We start from the raw sequence: 24206 nt of genomic DNA, 5'->3' as shown, positions 1-24206 counted from the left end.
CTCTCCTCCTGTCTGAACCTCTGTGTACTTCCTGTTTTACTTTGACAGTCTCTCGTCAGTATGCGTAATGTTGTGTTCACTCCTGCCCTGTCTCGTTATGTTTATCAGTATCCCCTGTGTTCCCCACCTGTGTGTAATCTCCCTGTGTTCTCTGGGTGTATTTAAGTTGTGTCTTCTGTTATGGTAGTTGCTGGTTCGTCTGTGTTGTTTCCCCTCGGTCTCCCTGCGTCTCGTTTCTGGTTTGTGTTATTAGCTTACCCAGTTTAGGTTTCCGGTTTCTTGTTTTTCCACCAGTGCTGTTTTGTGCCCACCGTTGTAAATAAATATTCACCTGCACCAGAGCTGCCGCCTTTTGGGTCCTTTTCTACAACTCCACACGGCTTGCCTCGCAAACCGTGACAAGTTCTCTTTTAATCCTTTAACCTTAACTTAAAAATAACAGTTTCAGTTTTACCATATCCAAATGATCAAAAACCCAAAAGGTCCTAAAATGATCCTAAATTATTAAACAATTAAATTATTAAACCCTAAACCCCCCTTTATCTTGATACATTTCATGTGTCAAGATACTATACAAAACTTAAAAATGCTCAGTTTTCCCCACTCATGATCCAATCTATGTCATAAAAATAAACTTAAAACAGAACAGTTATCAGTCATGTGTTTCTTCAATTAATGATAACTGAGTTACATCAAAAAATATTTCCCCTTTAGCATTTGGCATTCTCCCAACAATATACTATAATCCCATAATCTAACCCCACTTAATAAAACAAAACAGAAATCTTCTCTGGTAAAAGCAAATTGTTTGTCCACATTAATTCATCCTCACTCACATTCAGTCACACATTCACTCACATGCAGTCACACCATGTATTTGCTGATAGTGGAGCTTCCCGCACGATCAGATACTCCACCCTCAGCAAAATGAGCTCAGTCATTTTTTATTTTCCATAGGAAAATATTTCTTTATGCTTTTGGACTGGATTGACTCGCATAAAATCCTTTTTACAGGGACTTACGACCTTGATCAGTCCCCACAGGTAGCTCTCCTCAGCCAATTGTAATCTGGAAAGCCGCCTTATATTTGCTCTTCCCGAGAATTTTCAGCGCCGTTATTCACTGTTGCAGGCCTGCTTAGAACAGAAATGAAAAAATAGAGCTGATTGTTAGCTCATAAAAACAAAATCACCTGACAGGTTTTCTTTAAGTGCACTGTTACAAAATAATGGGCCCAATTTTAGACATGTCCATGTTTCCTAAAACTCCCTCTATTAAAACAAAAACACCAACAACCCAAACCTAACTGACCGAATCAACCCATTACCACAACAACCTCAACAACCTTAAACACACAAGTATTTTACCACCACATAATTTCACCTCCTCAATACACCGAAAGTCTCATTAAAACCACTCAATTTGCACACAAAAATCACTAAACTATAAATTCCCCACCCCAATCTGCACTTCTCGTCTCTGCTATGCTTCCTCTTCCTGAAAGTCACAGTCACACACACACTCAGGAAGTTCCTTCGTCATATGGCTTCTTCTATTCCTCAATTACAAACTCAAATGTATTTTATTAAACATTCACACCATTGTATCATTCATACAAAATAGCAAGCTGTCCTTCATTGCATATGTTTGTGTTCTTAGCCAGGTTTAATCTCTATCTCTGCATTAAACTCCATGAGCTTGTCTTGTCTTTATAAGGTTAATGCATTTTCTGTTTGTGTATGTGAATTTGCATATGGTGCTTTTGCAGTGTGTCAGACTCCTTCATAATTTTGCCTTTAAACAGTCAATTTTCTCCTCCCCAAATTTACTAACCCAAATTCTGATTTCCTACCTTAAATAGCAGTATTCCTTGTCCTCAGCCAGAAGGTAGGGTTCCACTTGCCACTTACCCCCTCTGCCTCAGCCCAGCGGCCTTACCCGTCAGGTCCCGTCTTCTTACTGAAGCCGAGTAATCGTGACTGTGCCTGCCTTAGGTTGTCCCAGGGTTTCGAGGTGGGATCTTACCCGTCATGGGCTATCCAGCCTTCCATACTCGCCTGATACGGGGCCCAAGTGGGCAGGGGAGGGAACACACTGGCTCTGGAAATTAAAGGAGTGTAAGCTGCTTCCTTCATTGCATCTTATATTAAACTATCGCACTTCTGACTCCTTCCTAGAATAATTTCACATATGGCACTTTGTGTATGTGTGTTTTCTATTCATTAATGTAATTGTCAGTTATTTTCTCTCCCGGTCAGGGAACCACATTATTTTCTCTCTTCATTTTACCTTCTTTTGTTTGTTTGTGACGCTCTACTTTAGTTCTACTAAACCTTGATGTAAAAACAATACTCCCTTATTTCACGCACACACTCTGCATTTTGCCTACGCACACACTTCTCTCTCAGACTTCCTCTGTTCACACACCACCTTGCACTCACTCTACTATCAACTTTCATAGTGTTATTATTATTTAGTATTTTGTACACCTCACACAGAATCATTCAAATCGAGTACTCACAGCATTCACATCACAACCTTCAACTTTCACTTTCAATCCTGCAAGACGCAGAGATGGACATCTCCTTCACCTAACATAAAACTAAATTACCATATCAACATACAATTACTGAAATTCAAACTCAAATACACCGTCTGTTTTAATAAAGTCAAAGAGTAAACAGGTGTACCAAGTGTATGTACTTATGTGTTTTTGAACTGAAAGAAAAGAAACTCAAACTCTTATAACATCACTCATGCATCTCTTAAATTAAAAACACTTTCAAACTTTAAAACCTCCTACTTTACATCACCAAAGAAATACCTCTCACACCTTTATTCATCATGTCAAAGCTTTCTCCATTTTGCACAGCCTGCCACATGTTTAACAAAAATCGCTGCCCGAGAAGGCTCCCACATATCAAGGTGGTCGTTCTCACAAATTTCCACCAGACCCTCAAATAAACAAAAACAACGACCCAGGCAGGCTTCCAGTTCAGCCTCCTCAATTTCTATGCACACCAAAAACTCATGGGGAGATTCTTCTGTCTCCCCGTGTCCTACACAATTCACCTCCAAATGATCCCCTATAATTGAAATTTCAGTGTGGAATGACGCAGAGATTAACATTCCCTTATTTATTTACTATATGTAACCTGAATTTTTCTCTCTCTTATCAAATAACAAAGGTTATCTTTAAAATTTGTTATTGAACTACTAATTAAGTTGCTTTTTATGGTATCAATGGTAAACTACCCCTAAAAAGTCCACTTCATTGCGTGTCCATTGAGATACTTCTATTAAGGCTATTTAACAAGTTCAATTTACACATATTCATTAATCTGTCACGCTTATTAGTGGCTCATGGTTACTTAAAACCTATGTCTGACTTGACCACAGAGTTAGAGTATCATTCAATCCTCTCAGGATGACCACTCCACTTACTCTGCATCCAGTCAGCTCATGAATTAACAACACTTGCAGACTGTAACCCTTTTATTTTTTGTTTATGCCTTCAAATCCACCTTAAATCTTCTTACCTAAACGTTGGTTTTAAACACAAACAATTCTTATATTCTATTTTGAAACGCTGTCACCATTCATATATTTACAATGTTATTATTTACTAAGCCAGCATTTTAATCGCAGACATTTATCCACATTTGCAAACAATAGTTATAGGGCTGAATAATCACACAAAACCAAAAGCATAGTCCTCTCATGCGCTCTGCATCAGTTGCCTCATTTGCATGCACACACACTCTCCATCTAAAAATGGCAGCAGGCAGTCAGTGCATTACTGACTCGACACACAGAGATCTCTCACACCAAATTTTCTTATTCTATATTACAATGACGTCTTATATTTACAACCACTGTCAGATCTGTCAGCTTTAGCGCCTACACAATTTTAGACAAATTTAAAATAACCGCCCAGCGGATAAACTCCCTGAGTTTTTTGCGACCAATTAACCAGTATCAAGACTTTAACTGTTTCTGGCCTCATTTCTAAAATCCCTAACTCAATTTAAGAGTGTCCAACACCCAAGGTCCAACCTTTGCTGCCCAAAAAAGCGCAGATTACCGTTCCAAGCGGTAAAGTGGTCCAACCACTAGCTATTTTGGAGGTTCCCAAGTTCTCCCCGGTTGCCGACCGTACTAACCCTATTCGCCGATAGGTCAGGGCCAAGCGTCCTCGGCCAGGAGGGAGCATTACCTCCGAGAACTGCGCTTCCTACCAGTCCAACTGGCGTTCTTGAGTAATTTATAATACTTTGGAACAACAGTAAAACACCCAACAAAGTGTAAGACTGAAGCAGGTCCAACCTTATAACCAAAAAATAACCAAATTCCCTAACCTACTAAAATCATTTCCAGCAGTCCAACTGCTTCCCGCGGTCCAACCGCATTAAATCCTTTTAGCGGTCCAACCGCATTAAATCCTTTCCAGCAGTCCAACTGCTTTAAATCCTCAGTACTGTCATGAGATTCTCATCAAAATCAAAACAGACATCCACCAGTAACTTCAGTGAGTAGACTTAAATTTTATCATTTCCAATTTGGCACACTTTGGAAATAATTCAACAGGTAGTGCCTTACCTTTTGGATAAGCCGGTTTATGCCCACTCACTTCGACCACTGGAATCCATGTCTGCCCGTCAGACCACCTAAGACCAATTTTCTCCATCTACACCTCCAATCCTCCCTCCTCAACCACCGGACGAAGCCCCCAAATGTTAAGGTTCAAAATTGAGGAGGGAGAGTACAAACCACTCTTGGTCCAGTAGGTCTTTGGTCAAACAATGATTTTAATGAATACACGCGTGGGAAGACACCCTGTACGCAGACAGCCAGTAGTCCTCGACTTAATCAAAGCATGAACAGATATTTTATAGCATCAGGGTTTGTTTACTGACGCCCCTTCATGCGTCACCGGTACATTTTATACATAGATCAGATCAACATCATCATGACTTTTCACCCAGAAAATCATCTTCTATTTTCATGGCTTGGTACTTTCCGTTCTTATCTTAAAATGAATTGTTCCTCTTTCTTGCCGAGACAACAAGGACGATTCCTCTAAATAAATTTAACTAATGTGTGTGTATGTGTTGACCTCACATGCTCTTTGTGTCACCTCTTCACCTACTGTCTGTGTCTCGTCCTCAAATGCTCCTCAAAATAACCTGCACTTAGACTCTGCTTTCGGTTTCAGTTCTGCAAAAGGCACACTCTGCAAACCTGCAACTTCCTGTCAGCCTGCAACTTAGTCTTTCTGAAAGACACACACTGTTCAACCCCTGAATGCAATATAAACTCCAGATTATATTATTAATGCAATGGTAATAATGACAATTATTTAACAATAGCAGTAAAATAATAATAATAATTTCCCTTCTCCGCACTCCCTCCCACCATTCAGATCTGGGACCATCAGCTGACTGATGATGTCACACAGACTGTGTTTTTCAGGAACAGTGATTCTGATGTGAGCCTGCTAGCTGACAGCAGACCTGATGAAAGCACATGTTCACATCTGTGAGGACAGACTGGACTCTTTGACTGCACCTTGGTTCTCCTCAGAGGTCTGTACAGGAGCATGTCCACCCCCACTGAAGATCTCAGTCACTGTGAAACATAGAAAGCTGCTTGTGTGGCCTCTGCCTCACATGTAGATACAGCTACAGGTTTCTCTGTCAGTCAGACTGAAACAGTGTCCTGATGCTGCATCATTCAGCTCTGTGCCCCAGTCAGCATCACTGGGAGCTACCAGTGTTTCTGCCCTTTTCCTGTAACACTACACTCAGCACAGGCTCAGCTGGTATCCAGTGTTGGACTTTGGCTTCAGCTGCTGTGATAGATCCTCTAACATAGATCAGCTCTGATACATGTTGTTAGATAAGTGCAGCTGCTGTCATGTCCTGATGTTTCTCTGGCTCAGCAGCTTCTCCATCAGAGGTTCAGATGGAGCTGATCCAGTATCTCCAGTAACTGTGTTCTGTGCCTCACTGGTTCATCCTTCTGTCTGTGTGACGTCAGTCAGATGTTGAAGTTCAACTCTGTAATCTTCACTGTGTCACAGAGTTCAGTGAGTCCCGTTATTCACAGTATCAATCAGATCATCAGAGAACAGCTGATCAGCAATCAGTGGTGCCAACAGCGCCTCCTGTGGTGAGAGGATGCAATAATGCAATGTAGCATTTTTCCACTCAACACTTGCAGTCATGGAAACTGTCTGTTGGATCTGTGTGACGTTGCTTTCTTGGTTAGAGTTCCTCACAAATGTCCAGATGATTCTTCTAATGAGGCGTCGACCATGTTTGCAGCTCTTTGGAAGAAAACGTCGCCCTTTGCCATCCTTACTTTTCTTTGACTTCTTCAAATGCAGCTGAACTCCAGCTGGTATTTTCTTGGACTTTGCAGCTGTTTCTGGTCATCAGTTCATTCCTGCAAACCTCTGAAGCTGAACAACAATGATGCTGCATTGCTGGCTGATCCCAAAAGGTTGATTCTGTTCATCTGGACGTTTTCAGAAACGTTTGCTCACTGATCAGGTGACTTCTTCAGTCTCAGCTGACTGCAGCTTTACAAGCTTACAAACAGCACATTTGCACAATGACTGAAAGCAGCAGCACCTGATATATATGATACTAATATAATACATATACATATATAATCCATACTAATGATGAAGGAACTGAGCTCACAGTCCATTGTTCATTCAGTGAACTACTCAGTTTATTTTGGGCCTCAGAAATGCTCACTCTGTTTGTACATCACTGTCAGCAATAGACTCATTCTGCTGTGTGGACAGGAACACATGTGACATCACTTCCTGTTTGTTTGTGACTGAAGAAGTTTACAAGGAATCATTTAGAAGAGTTTCAAACATCAACTGATTGAATCCATGAATCTGAAAACGTGTTTGTGAGTGAAAGAGACAGACATGTACAGACTGAACTATCTGTTCAACAGTCAGAGTGTTTCTGTAACAGGAGACACTCTTTACACTCCACTCAGCACAGGGACACTGAGCCACCAGGAGACCAGACACTAAACCCAGGATAAAGAGTTTGAGTGAATGTGGTGTTGAAGGTGTGGAGGTGGATCAGAGTGTCAGAGGAGACTCTGTAGAAGGACAGAGTGCCAGCAGGACAGTCCACATACACTGCTGCTCTGTTAGAGACAGAGGAGGAGGAGGAGGAGGAGGAGATGGATGTTTGTCTCTTATTGTGCCTGACATAACGAGGACGTTCATCAGAGCAGATCAGACTCCAGGACTGATCATTGTATCCAAACACACAGTCATCACTGCCTCCTTTCCTTCTGATGCTTCTGTAACTCACTGATATATAAACGTCTCCTCTCCACTCGACCTCCCAGTAACAGCGACCAGTCAGACCATTTCTACACAGCAGCTGAGGATAAAAACCATCAAATCTGCCTGGATGATCAGGATATGACTGAACCTCCTCCACACGTGTCACCTTCCTGTTGTTGTCAGACAGTTGGAGCTTTGTGTGCACTGTGTTTGTGTCGATTGTGAGTTGACAGGAATCTGATGGAGAGAACAAACACAATCCAGCTGCAGTTATTGATCCATCATCTGTTCATTGATTGACACTTTGATGATGACTCCTGACATGATGAAGATGGTTGAATGTGTGCTGCTTTGTTTTCATGAATCCCATTAAAAACACACTTACACTTCCTCAGACCTGGTCTCAACCATCGGACTCCAGCAGGCTCCACCCTGAAAGGAGGAGGGGGGTCAGAGCAGCACAGTCAGCATGCACACATGGACATTACATGGCTCTCACACACACACTGTTACACACTGAGCTCAAAGCTCGGCTCCACTGTTTTATTCAAAGAAATCTACATTTATTTATCAGCACATTTAAAAACAGCTTGAGCCAAAGTGCTGCACAGAGTAGAGAGAAAATAGGAAACATACACAGTAATGACTATAAAGACTGGTCAGGATTGAAAGCTACAGAGTACAAATGTGTTTTCAACCGGCTTTTAAAAATGTCCAGTGTTGGTGACGACCTGATGTGAAGGGCGACTGTTCCAGAGTTTGGCTGCAGCCATCGATAAAGCTCACCTCTGTTTTTACGTCTAGTTCTGGTCAGAAGCTGCTTATCTGCAGACCTGAGGGCTCCACTTGGATTCTTTTGTTAAAGAGAGATAAGATGGAGCCAATCCATTCACAGATTTAAAGACAACCAGATCTGGAAGTGGATTCTACCACGTACTGGTAACCAGTGGAAAAAGCTGGTGATGGGTCGTCTAGCACAGACCCACCGCTGGAACCAGACAATTGATGAGGGAGAGAACTGTGACAGCGCCGTTCCTTCACTTGACCTCAGTCGCTCTCGTCTGCTCCCTCGTAACACTGCTCTTTATTGAGCTTACATGAATATGCACAAGTTCATTATGACGTCTTACACAGGTATGAACAAAGAGTACCAGTCTGTGCATAGTGTGTGTGTGTGTGTGTGTGTGTGTGTTCCAGATGTGACCCTGTGACCCCAAAGCTGGTGCTAAGAGTCCAGCGGTCCCCCTAACAAAGGGCTCTTATACTTAACCAGACACAGAGTAGGTGTCCTCCTACACCAGGGGTCTCAAACTCGTGGCCCGCGGGCCAATTGCGGCCCGCAGAACGATAGTTTTTGGCCCCACCTTAATATGAAAATGTAATGTTAGTTTGATAATGTATGACACTTTACAGTGTTGTGGGCGGAGCTGAATTAACCCACCAATCAGGGTGGGATATGGATCTCAGGGGACACCAGCCGGGCTTGATGCAAGCAGGGAAACATTTCTCAATGAGTCAAAGTTCCAGCAGCGTTGCCCTGGAGTGTTTCTTTCTTTCCTGTGCCTGGCTGGCTTCCTCCTTTCTATTGGGCAAACGCCGACATTCGCCCCAGCGCGCTGCGTTCACAACACTTCAAAAAAAGTTGTTTTTTTAAGTTGCTGCCCAGCGGGACATTATACGTATATAGATTTATACACATGTCAGTGGGATTTAAAGTTATTTTTCCACAGAGAGAGATCTCATATTAACTCTCACAGTGATGCGTAGGCGGCGGGATAAAAGAAAAGTCATGAACTCAATGCAGCCCAATTTAGTCTGCAGTCACATAGCGACACCTGTTCATCGGGCAACAACAGTCCCTGGTAACCCGGACTAATTATAGGGTCGCACCGTAATTTGTGGCTCGATGTTTTTATTTGCATCACTCCGTTTGCATTGCAGCAAACATGAACATTACATATATTTCAATATAATGTAAAAGCAGTCAAAACAACTAACATCAGAAACAGCTGATGTTATTTGTTATATGTCACGGTGTCATTTCCGCTTCTTTCTCCTGTAACAACAGCCCGGCGCCGTGAGCAGTCGCCTTTTTTGCGCTCGCTATCCCTGCACTTTCTACCATCTGCAAACGCCACGGTGTTCGTGTCGTCATGAAAGACATGAACATCGAGCGTAAAAACAAAGGAGACTGCTACCGGCTTTTTATCTGCCGATCGCCGTGCTACGGTTGCAAGAAAAAGAAGCAGAAATGACGTTCTCTACGCGTTGAGACGTTCCCCGTCCGTCGGCTAAACGCTTGATTGAAACTTCAATGCGACAGTGACACCAAGTAGAATTATAAATGTCACATAGCCCCAAACATGTCTTTTTCAAAGCCTGCGGTGAAGAGAAAGGTTGGTGATGAGCACCGACAATTTCAGGAAAAGTGGGAAATGCAATATTTCTTTGTTGAGCACAGGGGCACCCCGACCTGTCTTATTTGCACAGAGAAAGTTGCGCTGCACAAGGAATACAATTTGAAACGTCATTACACAACTAGACATGCTGAGCTGGATGCAAAATACCAGGGAGACGAGAGAGCGAACCGGGTTGCCAGTCTTAAAACAGATCTACTGAGGCAGCAAGATTTCTCCAAGAAAGCAACCAAAGAGAATAATGCAGCAGTCGGAGCCACGTGGTTAGTGAGATGATTGCTAAAGCAGGGAAGCCATTCACAGAAGGTGCATTTGTCTAAAAGTGCATATTGCAGGCTGCAAATATAGTCTGTCCGGGAAAGAAAGGTCAGTTTAGCAACATCAGCCTTTCTGCCAACACCGCAGCAGATCGCATTTCTGACCTGTCAAGTGACATTTATGACCAACTGTGTGAGAAAGCCAAATGTTTCAGTGTATACTCAGTCGCTCTTGATGAGACCACAGACATCACCGACACTGCCCAGCTCCCAATGTATGTCCGTGGTGTTGATGACAGTTTTGAAGTGATGGAGGAGCTGCTCACAGTAATTCCAATGCATGGCCAGACCACCGCTCAGCAGATATTTACAAGCTGTGTGATGCCATTGAGAATGTTGGTTTGCCATGGAAGAGGTTTGTTGGAATAACAACAGATGGAGCGCCATCAATGACAGGGAGGAAACATGGACTGGTGGCACAAAACAAACTGGAAGAGGAAGGCGTGGAGGAGGCCATTGCTCTGCACTGCATCATCCATCAGCAGGTCCTTTGCAGCAAATGCCTGAAGTTTGACAATGTGATGTCTATTGTTGTGAAATGCATCAACCAAATCAGATCCAGGGGCTTAAAGCACCGAAGGTTCTGAGCTTTTTTAGAGGAAATGGAGTCAGAATATGGGGATGTGCTCGACTTCACTGAGGTACGTTGGCTCAGCAGGGGAAATGTATTAAAGAGACTTTTTGAGTTGAGAGCAGAAGTGAAGCCTTCATGGAGAAGGATGGAGTTAGTGTTCCTGTGCTAACTGATCCCAAATGGCTCATGGACTCAGCTTTTCTTGTTGATATGACACATGAGCTTAATGTACTGAACAAGACGTTACAAGGCCAGGGGCAACTTGTCAGTGCTGCCTATGACAACGTGAGAGCATTCTCCACAAAACTGGCGCTCTGGAAAGCTCAGCTCTCTCAGACAAACCTTTGCCATTTCCCAGCATGCAAGGCACTCGTGGATGCAGGCACACCATTCAGTGCTGACGAGTATGTTGATGTCATTTTGAGGCTACAGGAGGAATTTGATCACAGGTTTGCTGACTTCAAGACACACAGAGCCACCTTTCACATTTTTGCGGACCCCTTCTCCTTTGATGTGCAAGATGCCCCTTCTGTGCTTCAAATGGAGCTCATTGAGCTGCAGTGCAACTCTGAACTCAAAGCAAAGTTCAGGGAGGTGAGTGGAAAAGCAGACAAGCTTGGACAATTTTTGAGAGAATTGAGCCCTAGTTTCCCTCGGCTTTCCCGAATGTTCAAGCGGACCATGTGCCTTTTTGGTAGCACATACTTGTGCCAAAAGCTCTTCTCCACTTTGAACTTCAATAAGTCCAAGTACAGGTCCAGACTTATGGATGATCATCTTCAAGACATACTGAGGGTCGCAACTGCTTCCTCCCTCCGGCCACATCTGGCTCGGCTATGCGAGAGGAAACGCTGCCAGGTCTCTAGCAGCAAGGAGTAGGCAAGAGAAGCCATGTTCAGAAGAACAGTTCATTTTCTACAGTGTTCCATTCATGTTCAGAAGAAGGTTATAGAACTGTTAATACAGACATTTCAATCTAAATACAGCAGATATAGAAGACTGAAAGAAAAACACAAGTTCACTGACTAAAAATATCTTATTATTATTTTATTTATGTATTACAGATTGATTTTTTTTCTTATTAATTCTTAATTTGTTTATTTATTTTTCATATTTTGTGTTAGAAAATAAAAATAAAGAGATTTGAGAAGATTGGAATTTTTTAACCATGTCTTTCTTGTGGAAAACCTAATGCGGCCCAGCCTCACCCAGACTCTGCCTGCAGCGGCCCCCAGCTAAATTGAGTTTGAGACCCCTGTCCTACACCATAAATCAGTAAGAGAGGGTACGACCTCTCTCATGGCCCCAAGTGGTGTGTGCATGCCAGAGCACTCTGGAAGGCACACAGAGTCTTTACAGACTACTAAGGATCAAACCTCTATCATCATGCAATCGATTATACAACTCTAAGCATATATGAGTAAATATTTCTAAGCATAAATGACAATCAACAATATAAACCTTACAGCTGGTTTTAATAACAGAATTTATTTGTTTCTCAAATGAGAAAGAGCTATTGAAAAACACTCCTAAATCTTTAGTTCTGAACTTTTCCAGTGGGCCAAGGTCGACATTATCTGCTAATGCTAAATAGGCTGCCGTTATTAACTAATGCTAATTTGATGTGAATTAGCATTATGCACTAATGCTAACACTTTTTAACAATGTGAGTAGCTAATGCTAACACTATTTCCCTTAACTTCATAAACAATGTGAACGGCTAATGCTAACACTCTTTTTCCTAGCATTACAACATCTGAGCTGCTAATGCTAAATAGTCCGCCATTAGCACCTACGTCTAATTTAAGGCAAATACGCATTAGAACCTAATGCTCATATCGTTTTCCTTTGCTTTATAGCAATGTGAGCAGCTACTGCTAAATAGCATTAGCTAATAACAGCAGTCTAATTTAATGCAAGTTAGTATCATTTGTATTATGACGATGTGAGGAGTTAATGCTAAGTATGCTGCCATTAGTGGCTAATTCTAATTAGGGGTGAATAATTATTACAAGCTAATGCTAATATCGTTTTCTCTTCCCTTTTAACAATGTGAGCAGCTAGTGCTAGGTAGGCTGAAGCTAGCCGCTAATGCTAAAGCTAAAGATAATTTGATGTGAATTAGCATTACATTAGTGAAGAGTTAATGCTAAGTAGACTGCCATTAGCAGGTAATGCTAATTTTAGGTGAATAGGAATTGGCAGCTAATGCTAATACCATATTTTCTTGCTTTAACCCTTTAAAACTGGTCAGAGTGGGCACACTCCGTTTTGTGCAACTATTTTTAAATCCCGGTAGCACTGTAACCACGTGAGCTAGCGCAATAATTTTTTTTGCATATGAAACCTGAGGAGTTGTACTTACATCTTATGCCATCAGCTTGTCCTAGGTTACAGTTTCCTTCCACATATGCTTAGGACTCATATTGCACTGCTGGAAATAGTTTATTTTGATGCATATGCTGTTATTTTGCAAATTTGCAGTATAATATGTATTTTCGTTTTTCCTGCAGTATATAAAAATTGGTGTATTTCAAAAATAAAACTATGAAGGCACTCAAAATAAATTTCCTGTGGTGGGAAACTATTTTGTGCAACTTTTTTGTATTTACAGTTTTGAGGGATAAGCCTCTTAAATTTCTCTAACTAGAAATATATGTTAAAAAAACAAAAACATTTTCAATTTTTTTGTAGTTTATTGCACTTTTTTGCAATTTATGTAATTACTATGCACTTAATACATACATATTATTAAAATTTAGTCTGTAATGGTTGTATTGATGTATAGTAACTTGAAATGCTCCCAAAAATGGCTCTACAGCATGTAAAAATATAATATAAGCTCTGGCGGACTTGGTTCTATGGTAGGTCTTAAAGGGTTAAATCAATATCAGTAGCTAATCCGATTGTTCAGTCTGATGTCAGGTGAAGTCATTTTTATGCATTTAAGAGCTGTGTTGAATTCAACATTACAAACTGAACATTAGAACTACCCTCTTCTCCAGGATTTTCCTGATTTAACATTTCAATATGATTCATTTTTGTTCTCTACACCTGCAATCATCACTTCAATTATTCCCACTGTGGATTTGATCATATTGTTTGCCCAGCATCTCTACATTTTCCCATCCATACGACCTGTAGCTCATTAACACTATTAATACTGGAAACTGCTGTTGAAGCCTGATGGTGACACTTTCTGGTGAAGAAGTGAATTGCAGTAACAGGACTGGCTGGCTTATGATACACTGGACATTTCCAGCGCTTTGTTTTCTCTGCTCACAGACAACACAGATACACGCATGTATATACAGCCCACGTCCAGCTATGCATGCACTCCTGCTGCTCCATTTCTATAGAGAATAAACAACGTAACACAATCATTCTCCATTGTTTTCACTCAACCAGCTGCATTTAATGAAGGAGTTTGAATTTACTTTACAAAAACTGCTGTTGTTTCCTGTCTGCATTCATGTTCTTAACAGTACTCCACACATTCTTAACTGGTGTAGTTCTTCCTAAAGTACTGCAGTATTCCTGCCAGTACATCCTTTTAGTTTTCCTAACTGTTTCCTCTGATGCTCGTTGCTATTCTTTCCTCAATGCAAATTCATGCTAAGCTCCTTCATATCCATCCCTGTTTCTAAACCTGTAATAATTGCTTTAATGTGTCTTTGGCCTAATTATGAGTCTGTCCACATGTTTTTAGTTCCCCACTTGCTTTGGTTTCTTAGCTCTGATTTTCTGAAATTTATCCTTGAAATTATTTACTGGCATCTCTCCCTCTCACTCCCACTTATCCACTTTTCTTGTTTTTTACTTATTTTTTGCTCTGGTTTACATCCCAAAATCCTCTAGTCTTATAGTATACGACAGCGGATCACTTGTAAACATCGGTGCCAAGGTTGCACATCTAATCTTGGACACTTTTAAACCTGACCCTTCCTGGCCGCCAGAGATTCTACGCGGCGCGGAGAACAACAAAGGACGGGCCGCTCATCCGAGGCGCAGAACAAAGAAGCGCCGGGGAAAACGCGCTGGTATTAGGAACAGACTGAGACAGCAGGCGCATCGCGCACCACTGCCCAGTATCCTACTGGCCAATGTACAATCCATGGAGAACAAGCTCGATGACCTAAGAGCAAGGGTCACCTTCCAACGTGACATGAGGGACTGCAACATTCTGTGCTTCACGGAGACATGGCTGACCCCCACCGTGCCGGACCAGGCCGTAACTCCGTCGGATTCATTCTTTGTGCTCCGCGCGGACAGAACGGCAGAGTCGAACAAAACCAAAGGTGGAGGAGTGTGTTTCATGGTAAACAGAAAGTGGTGTGATGCCAGGAGCATTTCTACTCTCTCCAGCGGCTGCTCGCCACATCTGGAGTTCCTGAGCATTAAGTGCCGCCCTTTCTATCTGCCCCGTGAGTTCACCTCAGTCATCGCCACGGCGGTCTACATTTTGGATCACTGCTACACGCCATACAAGCAGGGCTACAAAGCTGTCTCACACCCGGCTTTTGGGAAGTCTGACCACAACGCCATCTTCCTCATTCCCCAGTATAAACAAAGCATACGGAGGGAAGACGTGACCACGAGGGAGGTGAAACGGTGGACTGCCCAATCAGAAGCTACGCTACAGGACGCACTCAACGACGTCGACTGGGACATGTTCAGAGCATGCGCAGTCGACATCAACGAGTTTACGGAAGTAGCAGTATGCTTCGTCAATATGCTAGCGGAGGAGATTATCCCCACTGTGAGAGTCACCACATTCCCAAACCAGAAACCGTGGATGGACCGATCGATCCGCACTGCAGTAAATGCCAGGACCGCCTCCTAGAACCCGGGTCTCGCCACTGGCGATATGAGCGCCTACAAAGCGGCCTCATACGGCGTGCGGCGCGCGGTGAGAGATGCCAGACGCCGGTACCGGGAACGTGTGGAGTCCCGCTTCCACCAGGGAGTATGTGGCATGGACTATGCACCATTACGGACTACAAAGCCAGGGACACTGCGCCGATCAACGCTGACTCTGCATTCACCAACGAGCTGAATCGGTTCTACGCCCGTTTCGAGGTTAGCCAGGCGGCTAATGCTATCTACCGCCTGACTACCGAGGACAGTGACGTCATCAGCGAGAGACCGGTGACCAGCATCGCGGAGCATGACGTCCGAGCGGCACTGAGGAGAGTGAACACAAGGAAAGCGGCGGGGCCAGACGGCATCACCGGCCGTCTGCTGCGCTGCTGTGCTGACCAGCTAGCAGGTGTGTTCACTTACATCTTCAACGTGTCCCTGGTGAAGTCTGTGGTCCCCACATGCTTCAAAAGATCCACCATCATCCCTGTGCCCAAGAACAGCAAACCCTCATCCCTGAACGATTACCGGCCAGTTGCACTGACCTCGGTAATAATGAAGGTGTTTGAGAGGCTGCTGAAGAACATCATCTCCTCCTCCATCCCAGACACCACAGATCCGCTGCAGTTCGCCTACAGATCCAACAGATCCACAGAGGATGCCTGTGGCTGCCGTCAGCAGCACTTATGCAATTTAAGACAATTTTATGGTTCAAGTTACAATGAATAAGTGAAATACTTTATTGTTAATATATGTGTGTGATGTAATGTATGTTGTTGGTTTGAAATACATTTAAAAAGGGTTTACAGAATGTTTCCGGGGTGGAACCAATGTTTAGTCTGTTGTTTGAGGTCGACGGTATATTCTGGTACACGCTACACTCGGTAGAGCGCAGCATGCTTTTGTCTCTCTCTGGTGGTGGTAGAGACATGTAGACGCATGCAACGGAGTGTCCGACTATGGGAAAGAGTGACACTACAAGAAGCGTTTTCATTAACCCCTGCAAGTTAATGCGGCCAATGAGGTATGCAATTTGTATATGTTGTGATAGAAAATAAGATGTTTGTTTGTGATAGAGCGAGCGAATTTATGGTAACCACGTGTATATGTTAGCATTTTGTAAAGGTCAAATTGTGAGCATTTATGTTGTTTAATAATGTACTTTATTGTTTATTCTCTATGAGAACAATGTACGGTGGAAATTGATTATTTTATGTTGTTGTACAGTTCTCACGGCATCGTTACAGCATCTCTGGTGGCATCGTTGGTGGCGCCCGTGTGCAATAAATGCCAGTAAATCAAGAACGCCTTGTGTTCGTTTTTCAACTTGGAGGGAGTTACAGTGAGAACTCAGTCTGCTCGACATGAGGCGAGGAGACGAGTAGCTGTGCCTGTCATCCACTGAGCAAGAAGAAATTCATCGCACGCTAGCATCAGACAGATAAGACTATGCATACGCCAGTTAACCTAAGCAGCAAACAATCGAAGTTTACATGGACGATCCTTTAAGTGATGCATTTAAAACAAGTTAAATGTTAAGAAGTGGGTCAACTTTGTCGACTGTTTAAGGAACATTGTAAGAACTGAAAGTAATCTGGTGTTCTGCATATCTCCTTTCTAAGTTCATGGTCCTGTCTAATAAGATGTTTTATAGGTGAAGTCATTTTACCTATTTGTGTTATTTGAAGCTAGAAGTGTTGTAGAATTAAGTGCTGTGTCGTACGTGCTGTTGGGTTAGGAACAAAGCCCACCATATTTATACGACTCAAGTAATAAGGCAAACATCGCAGAATGGATCAAACGACTGAATATGAAACTAAGAATGGCGACTTACTCAAGGATAGTAGTGCCACAAATGTACAGCAGTCACGTGAAGAAGAGCCACGAAGAAGTCAAAGACCTCGAAAGCTTACTGAAAAGGCTCAGCAACTGCATGATGATAAGTCAAAAAAACTTCAGCATCGTTTCACTACAACTTATGATAAATGGAAAGCAAACGCCAAGCAAGCCAAGAAAATGATAAAGGGAGCCCCCTCTGTTGAGGTTGTGAAGGATTTGATGTGTAAGTTAAGTTGTGCATCAGCAGATGTGAAACACGCATATGAAGACTTGCGTAAATGCTCTTCTCCAGACAGTGAGATCCGTCGTAGGGCAGACACCTGTGACGCGGTATCCAAAATAATCTTGGACAATGCAACCACTTATCTTCAGAATAAAGATAACGAAGACGTTCAGATAGAGGATTTAGTCTGGCCTGAGTCTAGTTCAGTGTTTTCATCTTCAGCTTCTCAAGGCACAAGTAAGGGCTCTCAAAGAAGTCTAAGCTCTGCAAGCAGTTCCAGCATAAAGTCACAAAGGTCAAGCCTTTCCTCCATTAAGAGACAAGAGGCCGTAGCAGAGCTAGCTGCTACACAAGCTGCACTAAAGGTCCTGCAAGAGATAGAATGTGAGCAACAAGAACTTGAAAGTCTTGAAGAAGAAAATCGAAAGAAGATTGCATTACAAGATGAAGAAAATGTGGCGAGAAAGAAAGCACTGGAAGAGAAACGCAGACAAATAGAGCGCTTACAGACTGTTAAGAAGCTAAGTGCGGCAAAGGCACGGCTCCAAGTTTATGAACAAGATATAAGCTCGGACGAGGAAATAACAGTGTTACTTCATAACCACGCAGCTCAGCAACATAGATCTCCAGGAGTTATAAGGAGTCCACGTGAGCATCCCGTGATACACCAAGCAGATAGTATCACAGTCCTCGCTGAAGCAATAGCAGAGTCTATTAATGTAAGCAGTCTCCCAACACCTGAACCATCTATCTTCATGGGAGATCCACTAAGGTATAGCGATTGGAAGATGTCATTTCAAACCCTGATAGGCAGGAAAAACATTCCAGTAGGAGAAAGAGTCTATTACCTTCGTAAATATGTTGGTGGACCTGCAAAAAAGGCCATTGAAAGCTACTTCCTATTAGGAACGGATGCAGCTTACAACTCAGCATGGGACATCCTGGAAGAAAGGTTTGGAAGTTCATTCGTGATAGCTAAAGCCTTCAAGGATAAGCTCGTGGCATGGCCCAAAATCGGACCCAAAGACAGCGTCGAGCTGAGGGACTTTTCAGACTTCCTTAGAGGCTGCCAGGCTGCAATGTCCCAGATTAAGGGTCTGGAAGTATTGAACGACTGTGATGAAAATCAAAAACTTCTAACAAAACTGCCAGATTGGCTGGTGGCCAGTTGGAATAGGAAGGTGATTGAGATAGAAGAAACTTGTAAGGTGTTTCCTACTTTCAGTCAGTTTGTGGAATTCATCGCAAAGGAAGCGAAAATAGCTTGCAATCCAGTAACTTCTCTTCATGCCCTGAAGTCTAATGACGGTGAAAAAATAAAGACAACAAAGGCACGAAACATTGGTGCAAAGGTGCTTGCGAGCAACTCTGAAGAGAATGCAGAACGTAAGATATGCACTTTTTGTGAAAGATGCAATCATGGCATACAGACATGCTGGAAATTCAGGGAAAGACCAGTTGAGGAACGCGTTAAGTTTGTTCAGACAAAGAAATTGTGCTTTGGATGTCTACAACCAGGACATCTCTCAAGGACCTGCAAAAGAAGGAGTCTTTGTGAGACATGTAAGGAAAAACACCCAACATGTTTACATGAAGACCGTGAAAGAGCAACCAGAAGAGAGAAAAGCAGCAATGAACGTGGGGAGAGTGTAAAAAACTCGAAATCTGCTAAGTCAACGGAAGGAACAGAGAGCAAACATACTCCTGAACCATCAAATGAAGCCACGTCAAACAGAGTAGTGCAAGGTATGGACAGCATGTACTCCTCTACGGTTGTCCCAGTCTGGCTGTCTACATCAAGTAACCCAGAGAATGAAATTCTTGTATATGCACTACTTGACAACCAAAGCGACAACACATTCATTGTGCAAGACAAGGCGGAAGCTCTGGACACGAAAGGGGAAGCTGTGCAGTTAAAACTCTCCACACTTTCATCCAGAAATACAATCATCCCGAGTCAAAGGTTAGTTGGACTGCAGGTGAGAGGTTTCTACTCTTCAAAGAAGATTTCTCTCCCTGTAACCTATTCAAGAGAGTTCATCCCTGCCAATCTAAGTCACATTCCTACACCAAGAACGGCAAGAGCTTGGACACACCTAGAGCATCTTGCAGAGGACATCGCTCCATTGATTGAGTGCGATGTAGGGCTTCTCATAGGATACAACTGTCCTCAGGCTTTGCTGCCCTGAGAGGTCGTCCCAGGTAAAGACAATGAGCCATTTGCTCAAAGGACAGATCTTGGATGGAGCATAGTCGGTTGTGTTAGCCCATGTGTCGACTATGGTGATGCTATAGGAAGCAGTCACAAGATTGTCATGAAGTCAGTGAAACCTCATCTCCAGACATCTAAGAAGCTCACAAATGAAGTGAAATACATATGTCGAACCCAAGTTAAGGAGTTCATTTCACCACCAGATGTGCTGAGGATGCTTGAGTCTGGCTTCAGTGAGAGAAGAGTAGAGGATGCTAATCTATCTCAGGAAGACTTGCGTTTCCTAACCATAATGGAAGAAGGAATCAAAATCAAAGCGGATGGTCACTGTGAAATGCCGCTCCCCTTCAAGAAAGATCGACCAAATCTCCCAGACAATAAGGCATGTGCAGTTCACAGACTTCGATGCTTGAAAGGAAGATTTGAAAGGGGCAAACAATATCAAAAGGACTACACAACCTTTATGAGTGAAATCATAACAAATGGGGATGCAGAAAAGGTCCCAAGGGAAGAAATTAACAACAGTCCTGTATGGTACATTCCTCATCACGGGGTGTATCACCCACACAAGCCAGGAAAAATACGGGTTGTATTCGACTGCTCAGCAAGATTTGAAGGCGTGTCATTAAATGATTACCTTCTCACTGGACCAGAATTAACGAACAGCCTGATAGGTGTTCTCTGCCGCTTTCGCAAGGGACAAGTTGCTATAATGTGCGATATCGAGCGTATGTTCCATCAGTTTCACGTCAAAGCGGAGGACCAGGACTACTTGAGATTTCTCTGGTGGGACGATGGAAACTTCCAGGCTCAACCATCAGTCTATCGTATGCGAGTGCACCTATTTGGAGCTGCCTCCTCCCCTGGTTGTGCAAACTTTGGGTTGAAACATGTTGCTGCCCAAGGACATGGTCCTTGGGCAGTGAAACGACCATTCAGTTCATTGAACGAAACTTTTACGTGGACGATGGGCTCACAAGTGTCGCAACCAAGGAGGAAGCCATCAAGTTGGTAAAGGAAGCAAGGCAACTCTGCAGTGCTGGCAAACTGCGAATTCACAAATTCATTTCTAACAATCATGAGGTACTTGCATCCATTCCAGAGAGTGAACGTGCAGATTCGGTACGAAATCGTGACTTGGTTCTTGGTGAGTCCCAAATTGAGAGAGCTCTGGGAATCAAATGGTGCATTGTTGCAGACCAGTTCCATTTCAGAGTGATTGTGGATGAACGCCCACTTTCTAGAAGAGGAGTCTTATCAACTGTGGCATCCATCTATGACCCTCTTGGCTTTGTGTCACCATTTGTTCTGGTTGGAAAGCAAATACTCCAACAGATGTGTCAAGGCAAGGTTGGATGGGATGAGCCACTGTCAGAAGAGCTCAAACCACGGTGGGAGTCTTGGCTTTTAGATTTAAAGAACCTGGCTGACATCAAAATTTAGCGCTGTTATCTCCCAGAAGGTTTTGAGAAAGTTGAAAGATATGAGCTGCATCATTTCTCAGATGCGAGTGTTAAAGGGTACGGTGAATGTTCTTACTTGAGAGCAATCAGCGTTTCAAACCAAGTCCACTGCTCTCTAGTTATTGGCAAAGCCAGGGTGACTCCTACAAAGGTCACCACAGTACCCAGGCTTGAGCTATCAGCAGCAGTTATTGCCGTGCGAACGAGCGACCTGCTTAAAAGGGAGTTGGAAGTTCAAGCCAAAGAATTCCTTTGGACAGACTCGAAGGTTGTTCTTGGATACATCAACAACGAGGCGAGGTTTCACATATTTGTGGCAAATCGCATTCAGCGCATCCAAGAAGGTTCCGATCCAGACCAGTGGAGATATGTGGCTTCTGAGAACAATCCTGCTGATCATGCATCACGAGGTCTGACAGCAAAGGGACTAATCACTTCCAATTGGTTCACCGGTCCAGATTTTATCTGGCGGGATAAACTTCCCGCTGATGACCTTAAGGTGGGAGAGTTGGGAGCTGAAGACCCAGAACTTCGCAAGATCTTTGTCCATAAGACACTGACCACAGAAGATTCGTTGCTTAATCATTTTTCAAGATTCTCAAACTGGACGAAGCTAGTTAGAGCAATTGCACGACTCATGCGATGCGTCAAAGAGCTCAAGGGTCTGATGTGCAGAACAAACGAAGTCACCAGTCTTGAGGAGAGGAAAGAGGCAGAGCTTTTCATCATAGCTACTGTCCAAAACGAACTGTTTTCCGAAGAAATCAAAGATCTGAAAGCAAAGCAGACAACAACAAGAGATCGTGCAAATAGGCTGCACAAACTGAATCCCTTTTTGGATAAAAGGGGTGTGTTAAGAGTGGGAGGTCGGCTGGAGCATGCAGATTTACACCCACACATCAAACATCCAGTGATCTTGCCAAACAAAACCCACATATCAAAGTTACTGATTGAACACTTCCATCAAAGGGTTCATCACCAGGGACGTGGGATGACGATGAATGAGCTGCGATCAAATGGCATTTGGCTATTGGGATGTAGTCACGCAGTGTCTTCCTACATCTACAAGTGTGTCAAATGTAGGAAATTCAGAAGGAATGCTGAGGTACAAAGAATGGCAGATTTACCGCGTGAGAGAGTTGAAGCATCGCCCCCTTTTTCCTATTGTGGAATGGACTGCTTCGGCCCGTTTTACGTTAAGGAGGGAAGAAGGGAACTTAAACGCTATGGTCTGCTATTCACATGTCTGTGCTCTCGTGCTGTGCATATAGAGCTTCTTGACGACATGACCAGTGATGCCTTTATTAATGCTCTTCGAACCTTTATCGCCATACGAGGAAGTGTTCGACAACTTCGGTCCGATCAGGGTACCAACTTTGTTGGAGCAAGACGAGAGTTCTTGGAATCTGTAAAGAAAATGGACCAAGAAAGCCTAAGACAACTAGGTTGTGAGTTTGTCATGAACCCGGCATCTGCCAGCCATATGGGTGGGGCCTGGGAAAGGCAGATTAGGACGATTAGAAGTGTTTTGACATCCATTCTGGATCATTCATCCAAAAGACTTGACACTTCATCCTTGCGTACCTACCTGTATGAAGTCATGGCGATCATAAATAGTAGGCCCTTAACAACTCACCTGTTGAACAATCCCACTGGTCCACAGCCTCTTACGCCGAATCACATCCTGACTATGAAGTCTTCAGTGGTTTTACCACCACCTGGTGAGTTTGTGAAGGAAGACCTTTATCTTCGCAAGAGATGGCGCAAGGTGCAATACCTGGCTAATGAATTCTGGACCAGATGGAAAAGGGAATACTTGCTGAATCTTCAGCAGAGAGGAAAATGGTACAAAGCACGGAGAAATGCTAAGATCAACGACATTGTGATGCTGATGGACAATAGTCTACCCAGAAATGAGTGGAAGTTGGCCAAGGTAACCAAGGTGTACCCTAGTGAGGATGGAATCATTAGGAAACTCGAGTTGCTAATCAGTGATGCGACATTGGATGACCAAGGAAAAAGAGTTAACAAGCCAGTGTATCTTGAAAGACCTATCCACAAAACAGTTACCCTACTTGAAGCTGAATAGTTCAGAATTCTTGTCTCTGTGATTTATGTGACTAAGGGACTGTATACACTTGCCTTTACAACGAGGTTCAGTTGAAAAATCATTAATGATTTGGTGGGAGTGTGGCTGCCGTCAGCAGCACTTATGCAATTTAAGACAATTTTATGGTTCAAGTTACAATGAATAAGTGAAATACTTTATTGTTAATATATGTGTGTGATGTAATGTATGTTGTTGGTTGGAAATACATTTAAAAAGGGTTTACAGAATGTTTCCGGGGTGGAACCAATGTTTAGTCTGTTGTTTGAGGTCGACGGTATATTCTGGTACACGCTACACTCGGTAGAGCGCAGCATGCTTTTGTCTCTCTCTGGTGGTGGTAGAGACATGTAGACGCATGCAACGGAGTGTCCGACTATGGGAAAGAGTGACACTACAAGAAGCGTTTTCATTAACCCCTGCAAGTTAATGCGGCCAATGAGGTATGCAATTTGTATATGTTGTGATAGAAAATAAGATGTTTGTTTGTGATAGAGCGAGCGAATTTATGGTAACCACGTGTATATGTTAGCATTTTGTAAAGGTCAAATTGTGAGCATTTATGTTGTTTAATAATGTACTTTATTGTTTATTCTCTATGAGAACAATGTACGGTGGAAATTGATTATTTTATGTTGTTGTACAGTTCTCACGGCATCGTTACAGCATCTCTGGTGGCATCGTTGGTGGCGCCCGTGTGCAATAAATGCCAGTAAATCAAGAACGCCTTGTGTTCGTTTTTCAACTTGGAGGGAGTTACAATGCCATCGCCCACGTCCTACACACCACTCTCAGCCACGTGGACAAGAAACAGGGTAACTATGTGTGAATGCTGTTTGTTGATTACAGTTCAGCGTTTAACACAATAGTGCC

The 24206-nt window shown here is 43.1% G+C and overlaps 1 protein-coding gene across 1 annotated transcript in view; it reads right to left on the bottom strand.

Annotated features, from left to right (window-relative positions):
• Positions 1–6405: 6405 nt before the first annotated feature.
• Positions 6406–24206, bottom strand: part of LOC147337062 (protein NLRC3-like) — a 29944-nt gene continuing 12143 nt past the window's right edge. The window contains exons 9-10 of the mRNA XM_086285740.1: positions 7707–7753; positions 6406–7558 (exon numbers count right to left, since the gene is read on the bottom strand). Of these exons, the coding sequence (XP_086141866.1) occupies positions 7017–7558; positions 7707–7753 (589 nt within the window). The 3' untranslated portion in view covers positions 6406–7016. The remainder of the gene's footprint in view (positions 7559–7706; positions 7754–24206) is intronic.

Source organism: Aulonocara sp. 'chitande type north' Nkhata Bay, linkage group LG3 (genome assembly GCF_057382095.1).
Source record: "Aulonocara sp. 'chitande type north' Nkhata Bay isolate Kocher_YH1m ecotype deep benthic linkage group LG3, A_spYH_male_GT1.1, whole genome shotgun sequence".
Classification (NCBI taxonomy): Eukaryota; Metazoa; Chordata; class Actinopteri; order Cichliformes; family Cichlidae; genus Aulonocara; species Aulonocara sp. 'chitande type north' Nkhata Bay.
The sequence above is the reverse complement of the archived record's forward strand: the minus strand, read 5'-3'. Positions and strand labels throughout refer to the sequence as shown.